Raw genomic sequence first — 16,813 nt, forward strand, 5'->3', positions numbered from 1 at the left:
GGCTTCCAAACCTGCAGTCTTCTGTCTTCCAGGGCCGACCAGAGAAATAGTGGACCCTGTGTCCACCAGGGCTCTGCATGGGGTGCCATTACTGCAGTCACTTTGGCTGGAGCCCCTGGGGTACCCACGCCATGCATAAAAGCGAAGATCTTCATCATACACACCCAGACTCTCTCTGGTGACTCTCTTTGGTGACGGCTGACAAGTTTGTCTTGGGCGTTACCAGCATAAGCATGTTGACCAAAACGGTGCTGGATCATTCTTTCAGTGGCTGCCCAGCTGAATCATTCCTCTGGTTGGAGGTCTGTGAGAATCTACTGAGCTTTGCCTCCAAAGCAAGAGTGACTTGGACCACCGTCTCCTCTGCTCACCAGGTGTTAAACTGGTCAGTGAGTTGCACTTGGACAAGATAAGTCTCTGATGGCTTCTCCCTGTTGTAGCTGGTTGCCTATAAACATGAGGCTGTCAACCGGTTGGCTGTTGCCCCAGGCGGCAATCTCCTATTTCTGGCCAGGGGGCACTAGCTCTGTAAGGTAAACCAGCAGTGCCCCTGGGAGCTCTTTGCTATAGAAATGTCTTTGCTCTGCTTCGGCCATGCCCCCTCAATAGCTTGCAAATGCACAATAAGGTTATTTATTTTTCTGTGAGTGAGGAAGCCAATCCCACTTCTGACACCAATTTGGTAAACCTTACGTATTGCATTGCCTTTAATTGTAGCAGAGGTGTAGATTATTTGTTTTAAACAGCCCTTGCTACCTGTACACCCACTCTAGGGATTTACCTGTTATTTTAATAAAATAATCATATGCACTCATACACATAATACAAGAGAGAGGTAACTAACTTTGCTGTGTGTTCGTAAACACAATGGGCCGGATGAAGAAAGTAGGCACAGATTAATTCTTAAATCATGTGTATGAGTGATATACAAGGATTTGCTGCATTCACCATATTTCTCATATTTTGGATTTTCTGTTAGGTACAGTATGAACAAAATTTACGAGTGGTGCAGACCTGTCGTACCTGTCACACACAATCAACCTGTCAATCTCCAAAGCAATAAAACATGACTTGTTGCTGTCTGTCTAATGGTAGTGTGCCAAAGATATCATGTCTTTTGGGGGAACTCAAAATTATTCTGGGGGCGGGGGGGGGGGGGGGGGGTGCTGACATCGTATAGATAGGCAAGATATGATAATCAATTAATGTACACATAACACTTCCACACAGGTATCAAGACCAAACAACACTGTATGATACAATACAGCCAAGCACGGTATGGTAGCTATACTTTGCGGAGTCTACTATATTTTAGTTTATCAGCACAAATAAGACACAGAGAGGTTGAGCTGTGGAACTGTTACCCACATCTCTAACTTCTTCTGCCGGCTTGTCCTCCGTTGTCATCCCGGGTGTTAACAGGTCTTACAGCGCAAGCTGTCTGGCAGCAGGTGTAACATCAACGGTTGTCACTAACATAACATTTGCAGTAGAAGATGCACTGCCTGTGGTCTTCAGAGTCAACTGACTTGGATTTTCTTTTAACATCACTGTAGGCTGACTACCACTTAACAAAGAAATTAATAATGTCGATTCGCAGGCTGAGCGTATATTATTTTGTCAGTATTTTAGAGACGACTCCGCAAAAAAATGTGCAAATCAGGGGAGCTCACGTCTTATTGAGGAGAGCCAAGCTCCCCCTGGCTCCCTTGTAGTTCACACACTGAGAAATGGATTATGTCCCTTTCATTAAATTGCACTTCTGAATCCATAATCATGATGACATTACTCTGTTTACAAAAGTATTAGGCTATTTTGTCAATTTAGGTAGATATATCAGTCATTTAAATTGACAATTGATACTATGATATAATGTAAGCTTACAATATAAACATTCGCGTCTGAAACTACAAAGCGACTTGTCCACAGTTACTTTTCCACAATGCAAAGACTATTTATTTACTACTCCCTGGCTGATGACTCCCTAGTGAGATGTTTTTGGCATCTAATTCATGTTAAATCATTTTTGTTTTTATTTCTGTGCCGGTGTGCGCAACAGCTTAGATAGCGTTCACAGAACGGGTCATTTTTTCTCATTCTTTGTCTTTGTCTGGACCTTTAATTCCACCTCTTACACACTAAATAATAATAGGGAACTCCATCCACCTATCCCATGCACACCAAAATATTTTGATTTTCTGGATGAATAAGAATAATTAAAGTGACTATTGGTCCTGCTATTTCTTTTTCAACATTTCTGTAGTTTTCTTGATCTAAAATGAGAATCAGCTGGCCAGTAGTTAAGTAGTAGTTACACACATTCCAATCTATGGATTTAGGCCACCTGGTAAAAAAAATCTTCTGTATTTCCTCTCCAAGCTCTTTCATCTTCTCTGAATAGTGCTTTTCCATCAAAGTAAAATATATAATATATGTTAAGCAAGACAGAAGTTTTGCAAATAAACCTAGACTGTCCCGAAAAGAGGTTTCCCTCTTTTTCCCTGATCACAACTTGGCATCACACTGTGATTTATATTGTGATAGCAATGAGTGACTGACAAGTAATACCTCTTCTTGGCTGATGCAGTGAATTACATATGTAACAAATCATGTTTTTTAATCGCACGGATACCTGAAATTCTCTTGAGCCAACATTGCCACAAAACAGTTTAGCTCTTTGATTTTCAAAATTTTTTATGATCACAAATAGAAATAATAAAGGGCTATCAAGTCCAATATAAAGAGATAGAAAAATCTCTAACAGTGGGCAAATCTGTATCTAGCTGCAAACTGTTAGTTGAGATGTTAAAAAAAGTGTATGTGTGGAAAGTGAATACATCCTCGTTACAGTGATGTTGTTGAATTTGTTTATTGTACTTACAGTTTAACATTATAACATCACATACTTTTACTCAAGTGGTTTTGTTATGGCACATTTTACTAAACTACTTTTTAAAAGATCTTGTTATATTATGGATGTTCCAAGTTTGAAATTTGAACTTTGAATCTTTTGCACTTGAACATAAAACTTTAAGAAATGTTTCTTATAAAGAAAAGAAATACAGACCTGTGGTCAAACCTAATTACTCCGACTTTTTTCTAAAATCACGTCAGATATTCTAGTGACATTTCTAATGCCAAGTGTTTTACGTTCTTTATAGTCACCAAACCAGCATATTTTCACAAGTTTACCTTAGTTTTACTCTTTGAACTGTTGCAAAACACACCAGTCGTTGTTTGTGTGAGCAAACCCTTCGAGGTTCATTAACAGAGCTTAGTATTGAGGATACATCACTCCAGAGGGCTCAGTGTGACACATCTTTCCTGTCAACAGTCTGTAAACAAAGAAGTCATTATCCTAATGAGCAATGTTGCAAGAAACAGTAACCAAGCCATGGTATCCATGATGCAATGGATAGTTGTGTCAAACTGAACAAAGTTCAGTGGGAGAAGAAATCTCCTAATGGGTGATGACTCACAGCCAAACAAATCAGATGCAGGTAAACATTAACTGAGGTGACTTGTCCTGTTTCCCAAGGCTCATCATTTACTGAATGAGTAAACAGCTTTTTGTTTCAGTTCACTTAAACTGTCTTACATCACCCACATAACAACAACATACAGGATACACAGTGTTTTGACATATAAGGCAACCCAAAACAGCAATGAAATATGCAATAATGCAAAAACAAAACAAAACAATCCCACATTTATACACACAGTATACTCAGTATTGGTAAAACAGAACATCTTCAAATGCTCTTGGGTGTGGTCTTTCATGGTGTGATTCCCTTCATTTGAACATTTCCTCATTTTAACATGTCAAAATGTAAGGCTTTTTCAACAGTTTTGTGGTTTGTAGTCAGCCCGTCCTTCTAAGAGAAACGGCAGTATAGGTCTGAAATTCTAAAACAACATTGTGAACATGTGTTATTTTTGGTACACCCAGGTCATGCACCTCTGTGGCCTACAATTTATTTATTTACTATTACGTGTAATATCTATGAGCACTTTTTTTACTACCCCATTTTAACTGCATGCTGGCAATGAATGAATGTATGGTTTGTTTTACTGTGCAGATGAGAGAATGAGTGAATGAATGGATGCATTTATTTATTCTTATCTATTTCTATTATCTTTTTTATATTTGAGCCGGGTCCTTGAGTGCACCTGAATTTCATTGTATGTTTTCCACAATGACAAAACAGAATCTAATCTAAAAGTGTGCATGTGTTTAATAACTTTTACAGTTTAAACAGTATTTTTTGTTTTCAGTGAAACAATGCACATGATCAATCAACTTTGCTTCGATATTTTATTCATTTTTATTAAGTGGGTTTTGTGTAGTTCATTGTATTTTTTAGATGCACCTTAAGTCAGTTTTAGCTGTTGTGAATACCAACTGAGTAAAATTAAAATACTAAACTGCAAGTGTTTCACATCAAAACGTCCTACGAGCAGCAATATGAATCTTGACAGCTCACAGACAGACTGGAAGGCTTGATCAGTCAATATAGATACAGTAAATAAGTTCAAAACACATATACAGTGAGACATTTGTGTGATGTAAATAGCTGTCTGCTTAAATTACATTTCACTAAACACAACAAAAATAGACTCGGACTGTGAAATAATGCAGGGGGTCTCTGTCCGTGTTCCTTTGTCGTACATGGGATAGGTTCGCTACTGTCATTAGGAGATGTGACTGATTGTGTTGCGCACAATGTGATTGATTGATGCCTTTATTCACAGTACGAAAACTCAAAAAAATCCATCTTGTTTGGGGAAAAAAAATTAAGTAACTTCTTTGTCGTGTAATATTTGCATTCTGTGTGAAAATACATACATGTGTCAAGACCTGAAAAATTACAGAAACAATTAATAAATATTCAAAATTGCACATTTATTTTCTGACTTGAATCAATTGAATGACTAATGATTTTTAGTTCTGTTTTCTTATATGCAATCATTTATGGGCCTTTCATTCATAGTCTTTCAATTAGAAAGCATGATTTATCACATTAATTTTGTAATTATTTCCCCCAAAACCCTTCCCTTGCACTCAAATAGCCCCTGCTTACACACAGATTTGTTCTGCTTCTCCTCAAACTGTATGCTTGTAGTACAAGCATTGTACTCAGATATTATATTGTTGCTTGTATTGATTTCCTGTGCTCCAGCTTCAGTTTCTCTCCTCATGCTCAGGCTGTGTCTGCTGTCAGGATGAGAGGGATTTGGCTGTAGACTGCATGAGAGGGGTGTAATGTGAAGGGGGGCATAAGTTGAAGTGCAAATCACAGAGAACCAGACAATGTCAAAAGGATGATGCAAGGATTACACCCTGGAAAAGTTTGATCCATGTTCAGAAATATGGATTAGCGGACCCTGTGCCTCAACACACACTCTGGTGCCTCAGTAGTCTTCACTGTCTCTGCAGCGTCCAGCTTCTCTCCACCCTCCATCGTCTTTGCATACTCAGATATTGCTGCATCCTACAGCAGTTGTGTAGCCTCAAGTGCAATGAGAAGCAAATGAAAGCCAGAATGTCCTTGGAGGGTCATACACCTTTAAAGATGCAGTGTGTAGAATTTAGTGGCATCGAATAGAACAGATGTAGTTGTGTTTTCGTTACCTTAGAAAAAGCCCCTTCTATGGAGTACAGTAACCCAGAGTGGACAAACCAATCTCTATCTCTAGTGTGGGCTTTTCATGTTTTTCACAGCCACTAGGTTCTCCTACACACTTGGAAGGGGAGGTTGATGGGTGGAGTAATTCCACTGGTTGCAACCTCACCACTAGATGCCAATAGGGATACTTCCAGTCCATTTGTGTTTGAGTAAAGCCAGGGTAGGATGTCATTTTGACTGGTGCGTGTTTTCACAGCAGGAGCCTGGATTAATGATTCCAACAGCACAAGTTTATAAATTCAATGATTACATCTCTCTTCAGGTTGAGGTGATATGGGATTTTTATTTAAGAGTAATTAAAATATACATATATATTAGGAGGTAAGGCACATTAGAACAGGAACCAATGTTATAATTACATTGAGTATCACATCACATGCTTATTTTAAATTTGTGGCCCAATAGGAACATGATCGGCGACAAACAAACAATGTGCAAGTCAAAAAAAGAATAATAAATAATTAAGTAACTGAAGATTCTTGTATGTAATAAGTGAATAAGTGTTTAAGCTACAGGGTATAAACAAAAATACAAGGCAAGCCAAAAGACAGGAGAAGAGAAAAAACAAAACAAAACAAACAAACAAATAAATAAATAAAAAAATAATAATAATGATGATAAAGATAAGGAGAAAAAGAAAGAGAGGGGGTGGGGGTCCATCAATTTTTGAAATTTGAACGTAACGAAAAAGATGTGGGGGTGGGAGATGAAATTCTCCTGAGAGATCTGTAAAGCTACAAAAATACCATCCTTGTAAAGGTTTTGCCATGCGAAAAAGATTGAATCTGTAAATGCAGGTCGAAATAAATTATCCCTCAATAAAGGAGGTAAAGTAGATATTGACTTAAATTTGAAGTGCCTCCTAAATTGATACCAAATTTTAAGTGTGGAGCGATATTTAAGAGTACTTTGAGATATTCCTGGGGCTGCTCCAAGCAAAGTTGAATTTCATATTCACATTACAACACGTTCTTCTTACTAAACATCTAAACATAGCTTAAGATACATGCAGGTAAATACATTTAATGACAAAGTGTCTTGGTAAACTGAATCAGGCACATTCATGGATATGTTGCTGGACTTTATTATCATCTTTTTCTGCATGTCAACATTAAATCAACAAAAACCTAAACCAAGAGTTATAACATTGAATGGACGATGAAATGTTTTTATGGGTTGAAAGATTATAGGTGCAGTCTGTATATGGTCATAAAATTAAGGTGTGTAGTACTATATTTCACCACAGTGTGGAGACAGTGTATTCTTGTCAAGGCAGCTCCGCATAAGAGGGATTAGTGAAAGAGTGAGGAGATTATTACAGATGCAAACTGAGGGTTTCTTTTAATGTGTGTGTTCTAAAAAAATTGGTGCATACAACAATAAAGGGCATACTATTCATATTAATATACTCTTAAAGTTTTTTTATTTAATACATATCATTTAGACAACTGGCATACAGCCCCATCTTGAACTTAATTCTGGGACATTTCTGCAGGAAAATGATGATCACTCTGCTCATGCAAAACTATTTCCAATTTATGCTCTTAGTTTCCTCTGCTCCAGATTTCTTCCAATTTCTCTCAATCCAACTGATTTATTGCCTAAAACACACCTCTAAACAAACATAGATGCACAAGTCAATCAATTGTTGTTATTATAATAAGAAACTGCTGGTAGGAATGAACTTTTCTCTCTTTTTTTTTAAAGTCTTAAAAAAAAGGTTTGTATTATTTGGTATTATACTCTCTTGACAGTTACTCCCTTTTTTGACTTCCACTACCATTTACTTGTCACTTGTCTCTCACTCCTGAAGATCAAAATTTTCTACCAATCTTAAAAAAAACACAAGAGGGCAGCAAAACAAATAAAATGCATATATGATATGAATGTGTGTGCTGATGGCACCCTCTGCGGTATTTGTATCGTAAATACACATATATCTGACATGAAAGTTTGTGTATGGAGCTAACAATTACATGTTCATATTTGGACAGAAAATAACCACTGGACTACACACACCGAGCAGCCAATCACACTGAATTACAACCCTCATAACCTCCTCACTATTTGCTTTATATCAGGTGTAATTTACACATTTTATGCAGTAAATGTATGCAGTAAATTGATTATGCATTTGTCAGATTCCATGCAGTTCTTCTTTTCCAAGGTCTAAGGTGTATATTTCAATCTATGTCAATTTTAAATAAGTTTGGTTTTGATTTATTGCATGTTTGAGCCAGACAAGTGAATAAACATTGCAAGTTTTAAAAAGAAGATGCATTATCCATGTTCTGTTAATACCTACTAAGGAACATAAGATATACTGTGCATGACTTGGAATTGGCTGTACAGAGTTTGCTGTCTATTCAGGTTATATCAGGTTGGATAAGGTCCAACTACTTTGCAAATGCAAAAAAGTGAATATTAGCTGCTACAAACAGTAGTGATGTGTAGTTTTGCTCATTTATTCCATCATAGCAATAATAGGTGACAGGAGTTATAGACTTTAAATGAAAGTCCATAACTCCTGTCATCTATATGTTTCCAGGGAAAACATTGCTGGTGGGATAAACTCGTGCCACAATTGTAAGAACATCTATCTTATCTTGCATAAAGGCATTAAAATGAATGAATTTTATTCCCAAAAAAGTGCACTATTTTTTCTCGAATTTCCTTTGTTTTCAGTCCATAGATGATTGGATTTAGTGTTGGGGGGAAAATTAATGTTGACAACCCCATGAATCTCCTTAAATGTGGTGAAATGTTCTTAATTCTGTATGATATGATGGTAAAAAGACCTAGACACTCCAACAGGAGAAAAACTATCAGATGTGTCGCACACGTTTGAAGAGCTTTGGATTTTGTGTCTGCTCGTTTGGATCTGAAGCATGCAACAAGGATTTGAAGATATGTATACAAAATCATTCCATTAGCTATCACTTGAGAAAGAGCAACAATAAAAAGACCATAAATGTTGTTGATGGTTTTGTCAGCACAGACCAAAGTCAGCAAAGATGGATTATCACAGTAGGTATGTGTCATTACAGATCGACAGCGAGGTAAGCGCAAAAGCAGAAAAAAAAGCACAGCCATTAAAATTAAATTACTTGCCCACACAATCGTGATTATTTTCATAATGTGGGCATTAGTCATAACAGTGTTGTATTTCAAAGGGAAACATATGGCAATGTATCTATCATATGCCATAGCAGTCAGAATGAATACTGTACCTGCTGCATAGATGTGGATAAAAAAAGCTTGGGCTATACAAGCAGAGTATTGCATTGTCCTGCTGTTGGTCAGTATTTCTTTAATGAGTTGTGGAAAAAGTGCTGAGGAGCCTATAAGGTCAGTGACAGGAAGGTTCAGCAGAATTAGATACATGGGCTGATGCAGACATTTGTTCAATACAATGGTGAGGATGAGAATAAGATTGCAGAAAAGTATGATCATGTAGCTCAGAGTTGCAAAAAGAAATGTGGGAACGATATTTTCAGAGGATAAATTGAAGCCACTTAGCACTAAAACAGATGATGATGATGTGTTGTACGGGATGTCCATTCTTTATTCTCTTCCTCCTAAAACAATGAAAAGTCATTTATAGTTTGATTGTAAAGCAGCATATTTATAAATACACTCAGCAAAATTAGGATACTATAGAATAATATATTTACTCAATTAATTGAGTATCAATTAATTAATCGATTTATATTCACTCAAAGATTCCAGTCAAATAATTAGCAAATTGTCAACAGAACTTACCAAAGTAGTGCCTGAATATGTCCACACCACTTCTCACTTCACAGTCCACATATATCTCAGTTTAAACATGACACATCTTGTATCTAAATTACAGAAAATATTTATTTAGGATTTACAGTTTTGCACTAAAAGAGAAACAGAATATGCAGAAAAGACAAAACAGTATAGTCATTCATTCCTAAACTGCATAAATATTGGTTAGTGGAACATTACTATCCAGTACTGGCAGTGCTGGCAATGACCAAATGGTAAGATGTTTAGAAGGATTGGCAGCTTTATAGGAGGTGAAAACCAGGAATCTCCCCTGAGTCTTCATGGATATCATAAAGTTTGTCTTTATGTCAATGACTAAAGCTCTGCCTCACATTGGTCTTTGAAAGAATAGGAAGTGTATTTGTTACCTCACCAAAACCCATACATAAACATAAACACACAAAAAATGTGTTATAATGTATATAATTATAGAATAACAAATTTAAGATGATTATACAATAGACGGTATGCTCTGTATATATGGAACAATCTTGTTTTTTAATGGAAATTGATTTTTAAAATTATTATGTGCACAGTCAATCATGTATCCCCGAAAATATTTCCATTGTGTGTTTTTGCATGCATTACATTTTTTGTGATGGCAGCATTGTCATCTTGGTGAATGTGGTTTGGTTACTTGTTTTTCTTTTCTCAGACTTTAATGTGTTGAGCTCTCTCGACCACCATAAGTATGCAGATAATAATAATAATAATAATATATTTTATTCATAACGCATTTTTACAAGTGCTCAAAGACGCTTTACAGAGAACACAAAAAATATAGAACAAAGTGGAGTAAACAATGTAGAAGGTTAAAAAAGACATAAAATGAAAAGAACAAACAATGTAGAAGGTTAAAAAGACATACAATGGAAAGAGGATAAAAGAACAGTTTACAGGCCAGTTTAAAAAGATGTGTTTTTAAGAGTGATTTGAAGGTATAGGGGTCTGTACAGTCTCTGATGGGTTTGGGGAGTGAATTCCAGAGGGTGGGGGGAGGGCTCTGTCCCCCCAAGATAAAGAACATATTTGATAACTAAATACTGTACAGCCTTGTTGGAGGCTTTATCTCTTTGCATACATCAAAGTTTTGGATGAAGCTAATTCTGACTACAGGGAAGTATCATCAGTAATCCGATTTCAGTTGTTTGGCCCCTGCTGTGTCAAACCAGTGATGTCATTAAAATGAGGGTGAGGTTTTTGATGTACTGTTGTTTGTTTTGTAGCCATTTGTGGGATTAAAGAGTAAAAAGATATAATAATAGAATCAATATTCAAAATAGGGCTGCAACAAACAATTATTTTCATCATCAAATATTTTGCAGATTATTTCCTCAATGAATCAATTGACTGTTTTGTCTATAGACTGTGAAACATGCATTTTTGGTGCCCCACAGTGGTAGCATCAAAGACATAGTAGTTGCTTCCTGATGCCCCCACACATAATGATGTCATCAGGGTTATCTTGGCTTGGCGTTGCGACTGAATACTTAAAAGTTCAGTGTGTAGAATTTAGTGTTATCTAATAGATAGGACTTGACAGGAGTGGAATATAATATTCAAAAGTATGCCTTAATCTGTGTTTAAAGATACTTCAGGGTTTTTTTTTGCTGTGATGCTTAAAAACAACTAATTACATCTCATGAATGATTTAGTGTACAGTAGGAACAAGTGTGCAGCCCCCCTCCCCACCCTACACATACACACACACACACACACACACACACACACAAATCATATAAATCATTTAAATATATATCAGATAATATGCCTTCAAATAAGGTTAGAGATATCTCTGCCCATGTGTAACAGCACTGCAGGATACCTGCATATTATTTCTGTTATTATGCTAGACATTCAGTGTTTACTTAATAGTTTATCAGTGTTCTGATTTGCCCAAATTACTGCATAATGCTGTCATTTCACTCCTATCATAAGCTCTGTGCAGTTGTATTCCCCAATATGAACATCTTAAAATGGCATGTGAAACCCATCTATTAACATTATTACATTGTCACCTACAGTATATCAAGAGATCAATATTTTCCTAAATTAAACTTGTGATTGTGGCTCTTTTGTTGCTTTTTTTAATCTAGATTTAGAATAAATCTAATCCGAGATACACTACATATTTGCTAATAAGATGCCTATTTTTATTTTTCAGAAAGAATTATATTCTATGAATTTGGACATTATGAATAGGGACAGAAAAAAGCCATTTGAATTGATGCTTCTTAATAGTCAGTTCTCATTCATTTTATGTTGGCTGATGCTTGCATCATTTGAAACATACTACTTAACTGTTTACATCATTAATCTTACATTTTATATTACACAATGTACATGATTTACACACACTCAACATAGTCACATTTAGAATCAAAATGTACTTTCATTGCACTGTAAAGGAAATCACAAGGAGTGCACATGTTTAAAATAATGTTGTTTTCTTAATTTCTTCATCAATAGTAATCTCATAACAGTCAGCATATTACAAATTTAAAAATCAGTGTTGAAACATGCACACAACATACACACTTGCTACTAAATTCATTACATACCAAAATTACCACATTTGTGCAAATAAACTCTCAATATTTCAGCACATATTCATGCTCATATTTGTATTTGTCTGTGCCTGTGTAACTGTTATTGTTTTTCTTTCACATATTTTAAATTATTTTTCAGCATATATTTTGGTTGTTTTGAAAGTATTTATCAATAGCATGATTTATTTCCACAGTCTTTTCATCACAATTTTGCTGTTGCTGTTGTCATATTACAGTGACTAACAGTTACACAGAGGGCATATTGTTGTTTATTGAGACTCTATACTGCACTCTGTAATCAATTTTGGTGAAGTGTATATTTATATATATTCAATCATGGACATGCTTCAAATGTCTAATCAAGTTTTGCACCATCAAAAATTTAAAATGGGTTTCAACTTGTTTGAAGATTAACCCATTTTAGTTTAAGCTGCATTTATATATTTGATGTAATCCTGGACATGATTCTATTGTCTAATTAAACACCAACATAAATTTAAAATGGGTTACAACTTGATTGAACAAAGATTTCTTCTTAAGAGCAGTGTTATGCTTTGCTTCAGTTCTGCGATTTTCAGTCCATATATAATCGGGTCCAAAAAAGGGGGAAATATTAAAACTGACGCACCAAGAAGCCGTCTACTGTTTGGGGACGCACTCTCAATTCGGTGAGCAATAAGTGTAAACACAGTATTGATTTCTAACATTAAGAAAACAACTAAATGACTGCCACATGTCTGAATGGCTTTTCTGCGAGCATCAGGCTGATTAGTCATAACACATGTACGCAAAATCTGTGCATATGTGTACATTATTATTAACAGTGGGACACCTAGGACAAAGACTATAGTAGCGAATCCATAGTAATTGTTCACACTGATATCCTCACAGGCCAGTTTTAGTAATGATGGATTGTTACAATACAAATCCACTATATTTGTCCTACAAATTTTAAACCGTGCATGCAGCATGAACAATACAGACATAATTGATAAATTTATGAACCACATTACAAAAATCATTTTAATTAAAGTATGTGGAGTCATTATGGTATTATACCTCAAAGGATGACATATAGCAATATATCTGTCATATGCCATAGCACTCAAAATCAGCAAGTTTCCTGTACCGTAAACATGAACCAGAAAAGCCTGAGTAATACATGCAGGATGGGAAATCGATCTGCTCTGTGTCACAATGCTGAATATGAGGTGAGGAAAAAAAGCTGTAGCACCCAGCATGTCACTAATGGGCAAGTTGAACAGCAGGATAAACATAGGCTTATGTAGTGTTTTGCTCATAGCAATAGTTATTAATACCAACAAGTTGCAAAAGACAATAATTAGATAAATAATTGTTCCAAATACAAATGCTGGGTAAATATTTGCAGCAGATATGCCCAGTGTTTCCAGTGTTAGTAATTTTCTGGAAGATGCATTTGTAGGCATAATTTCCATCTTAAATTCTGTTGTTGTTGCTTCCTCTGTTGAAAAAAAAGAAAGAAAGTTTCTTCAAAAGGCTTGCTGGCTGAAGAATGATCCTTGCCTGAAAAAAATATCCTCATTGACAAGCCATTTTAGATTAATAGTCAGGTGTTGATTCAAGTGAATGGTTTGTTAACTGCTGCACTACGTTTTCCTGTCCTTGCCTGTACTGTGTAGTACTGAAAGTAGTACTGAAAATGACCCTGTCTTTTATTGGCATTTAACCCACAGGTAAAGATAACCCACGGGATTAGAAAGTACAATACATCTCCTGGTGCAGAAAGATTTTGTGACAAGTCTGACATAGTGAGTGGGTGAACTTAATAACCAAATGACCAGATAGACATAATGAAAATGTATAGGTTATATAAATAGGTTAGCATCATCATTCATTTAATGATCCTTTTAAATACCTGTCTCCTGGTTTTATATGTGTAACATATACATAATTGTAATATAATTGTATATATTTATTTTGAATCTGTATTTAAGGTTATGATATTGTAACCCCCCTCCCTGAGCTACTACCTTATCGTGGTGGAGGGGTTTGCGTGTCCCAATGGCAATACTTATTGCCCCCCGGCTTGGTGCCTGTAAATTGGAGCTTACCCCTGTAGATGAGAGGGTAGCCTCCCTCCGCCTTCGGGTGGGGGGACGGATCCTGACTGTTGTTTGTGCCTATGGTCCAAACAGCAGCTCAGAGTATCCAGCCTTTTTGGACTCCTTGGAGGGGGTGCTGGAAAACACTCCCTCTGGGGATTCCCTCATTCTGCTGGGGGACTTCAACGCCCATGTTGGTAGCGACAGTGAGACCTGGAAGGGTGTGATCGGGAGGAACAGCCCCCCCGATCTGAACCCGAGTGGTGTTCTGTTATTGGACTTCTGTGCTCGTCACGGATTGTCCATAACGAACACCATGTTCAAGCATAAGGGTGTCCATATGTGCACTTGGCACCAGGACACCCCATGCCGCAGTTCAATGATTGACTTTGTAGTCGTGTCGTCAGACTTGTGGCCGCATGTCTTGGACACTCAGGGGGAGAGAGGGGAGGAGCTGTCAACTGATCACCACCTGGTGGTGAGTTGGCTCCGATGGTGGGGGAGTATGCCGGGCAGGCCTGGCAGACCCAAACGTATTGTGAGGGTCTGCTGGGAACGTCTGGCAGAGTCTCCTGTCAGAGAGAGTTTCAACTCCCACCTCCGGGAGAGCTTCGACCACGTACCGGGGGAGGCGGGGGACATTGAGTCCGAGAGGGCCATGTTCCGTGCCTCCATTGTTAAGGTGGCCGACCGGAGCTGTGGCCGTAAGGTGGTCGGTGCCTGTCGTGGCGGCAATCCCCGAACCCACTGGTGGACACCGGCGGTGAGGGATGCCGTCAAGCTGAAGAAGGAGTCTTATAGGGCCCTTTTGGCCTGTAGGACTTCGGAGGCAGCAGATAGGTACCGGCAGACCAAGCTAAGCGCAGCTAACAAAAACCCGGACATGGGAGGAGTTCGGTGAGGCCATGGAAAAAGACTTCCGGACGGCTTCGAAGAGATTCTGGACCACCATCCGGCATCTCAGGAGGGGGAAGCAGTGCGCCGTCAACACTGTGTATGGTGGGGAAGGTGCACTGCTGACCTCGACTCGGGACGTTGTGGATCGGTGGAAGGAATACTTCGAAGACCTCCTCAATCCCACCGACACGCCTTCCGGTAAGGAAGCAGGGCTGGGGGACTCGGGTGTGGGCTCTCCTATCTCTGGGGTGGAGGTCGCCCAGGTGGTTAAAAAGCTCCTCGGTGGGAGGGCCCCAGGGGTGGATGAGATCCGCCCCGAGTTCCTCAAGGCCCTCAATGTTGTGGGGCTGTCATGGTTGACACGACTCTGCAACATCGCATGGACATCGGGGGCAGTGGCTCTGGATTGGCAGACCGGGGCGGTGGTCCCTCTTTTTAAGAAGGGGGACCGGAGGGTGTGTTCCAATTACAGGGGAATCACACTCCTCAGCCTCCCTGGTAAGGTCTATTCGGGGGTGCTGGAGAGGAGGGTCCGTTGGATAGTCGAACCTTGGATTCAGGAGGAGCAGTGTGGTTTTCGTCCAGGCCGTGGAACTGTGGACCAGCTCTACACCCTCTGCAGGATCCTTGAGGGTGCATGGGAGTTTGCCCAACCAGTCCACATGTGTTTTGTGGATTTGGAGAAGGCATTCGACCGTGTCCCTCGGGAAATCCTGTGGGGGGTTCTCCGGGAATACGGGGTATCGGACCCCCTGATAAGGGCCGTCCGTTCCCTGTATGTCAGAGCTTGGTCCGCATTGCCGGTAATAAGTCGGACTTGTTTCCAGTGAGGGTTGGACTCCGGCAGGGCTGCCCTTTGTCAACGATCCTGTTCATAATTTTTATGGACAGGATTTCTAGGCGCAGCCAGGGTGTGGAGGGGGTCCGGTTTGGTGACCTCAGGATCGGGTCACTGCTTTTTGCGGATGATGTGGTCCTGTTGGCTTCATCAGACCGTGACCTCCAGCTCTCACTGGATCGGTTCGCAGCCGAGTGTGAAGCGGCCGGGATGAGAATCAGCACCTCCAAATCCGAGGCCATGGTTCTCAACCGGAAAAGGGTGGAGTGCACTCTTCGGGTCGGGGATGAGATTCTGCCCCAAGTGGAGGAGTTCAAGTACCTCGGGGTCTTGTTCACGAGTGAGGGAAGGATGGAGCGTGAGATCGACGGGTGGATCGGTGCAGCGTCTGCAATAATGCGGACTCTGCACAGATCCGTCATGGTGAAGAGAGCGCTGAGCCGAAAGGTGAAGCTCTCGATTTATCGGTCGATCTTCGTTCCTACCCTCACCTATGGTCATGAGCTTTGGGTAGTGACTGAAAGAACAAGATTGCGGGTACAAGCGGCCGAAATGAGCTTCCTCCGTAGGGTGGCTGGGCTCTCCCTTAGAGAAGTGAGAAGCTCAGTTATCCGGAGGGAGCTCGGAGTAGACCCGCTGCTCCTCCGCATCGAGCGGAGCCAGATGAGCTGGCTTGGGCATCTAATCAGGATGCCTCCCGGACGCCTCCCTGGTGAGGTGTTCAGGGCACGTCCCATCGGTAGGAGACCCCGAGGAAGACCCAGGACACGCTCAGCCCAGGGAAGTCTGGGCTTCCCTGCTTCGGCTGCTGCCCCCGCGACCCAACCTCGGATAAGCGGAAGAGGATGGATGGATGGATATTATAACCCTAGTACTATAAGCAAATGCAGACCTCTCTACTGGACTCTATGAGTAATACTCTCCTAAAATCACACGCGCACACAATCGCTCACTGAAATTTGC

The 16,813-nt window shown here is 39.3% G+C and overlaps 2 protein-coding genes across 2 annotated transcripts; both read right to left on the minus strand.

The window, feature by feature from the left end:
• Positions 1-2,083: 2,083 nt before the first annotated feature.
• Positions 2,084-9,248, minus strand: LOC128359872 (olfactory receptor 52E4-like). Its single transcript, XM_053320191.1, has 2 exons — positions 8,343-9,248; positions 2,084-2,128 (listed from the first exon to the last, which is right to left on the minus strand). The coding sequence occupies exons 1-2, from the start codon at positions 9,246-9,248 to the stop codon at positions 2,084-2,086; spliced, it is 951 nt and encodes a 316-aa protein (XP_053176166.1).
• A 3,289-nt stretch (positions 9,249-12,537) lies between these two features.
• Positions 12,538-13,479, minus strand: LOC128359873 (olfactory receptor 52B2-like). Its single transcript, XM_053320192.1, has one exon. The coding sequence runs from the start codon at positions 13,477-13,479 to the stop codon at positions 12,538-12,540; it is 942 nt and encodes a 313-aa protein (XP_053176167.1).
• Positions 13,480-16,813: the final 3,334 nt, after the last annotated feature.

The sequence above is a fragment of the Scomber japonicus genome, chromosome 6 (assembly GCF_027409825.1).
Source record: "Scomber japonicus isolate fScoJap1 chromosome 6, fScoJap1.pri, whole genome shotgun sequence".
Taxonomy (NCBI): domain Eukaryota; kingdom Metazoa; phylum Chordata; class Actinopteri; order Scombriformes; family Scombridae; genus Scomber; species Scomber japonicus.

Coding starts and splice junctions, on each gene's coding strand:
- LOC128359872 (XM_053320191.1), bottom strand. CDS start 9,248: ATGGACATCCCGTACAACACATCATCATCATCTGTTTTAGTGCTAAGT. Junction 2,129..8,342: donor AGGAAATTCGAGAAAAAATA/GTGCACTTTTTT, acceptor AGTGTGTAAGAG/GTGGAATTAAAGGTCCAGAC.
- LOC128359873 (XM_053320192.1), bottom strand. CDS start 13,479: ATGCCTACAAATGCATCTTCCAGAAAATTACTAACACTGGAAACACTG.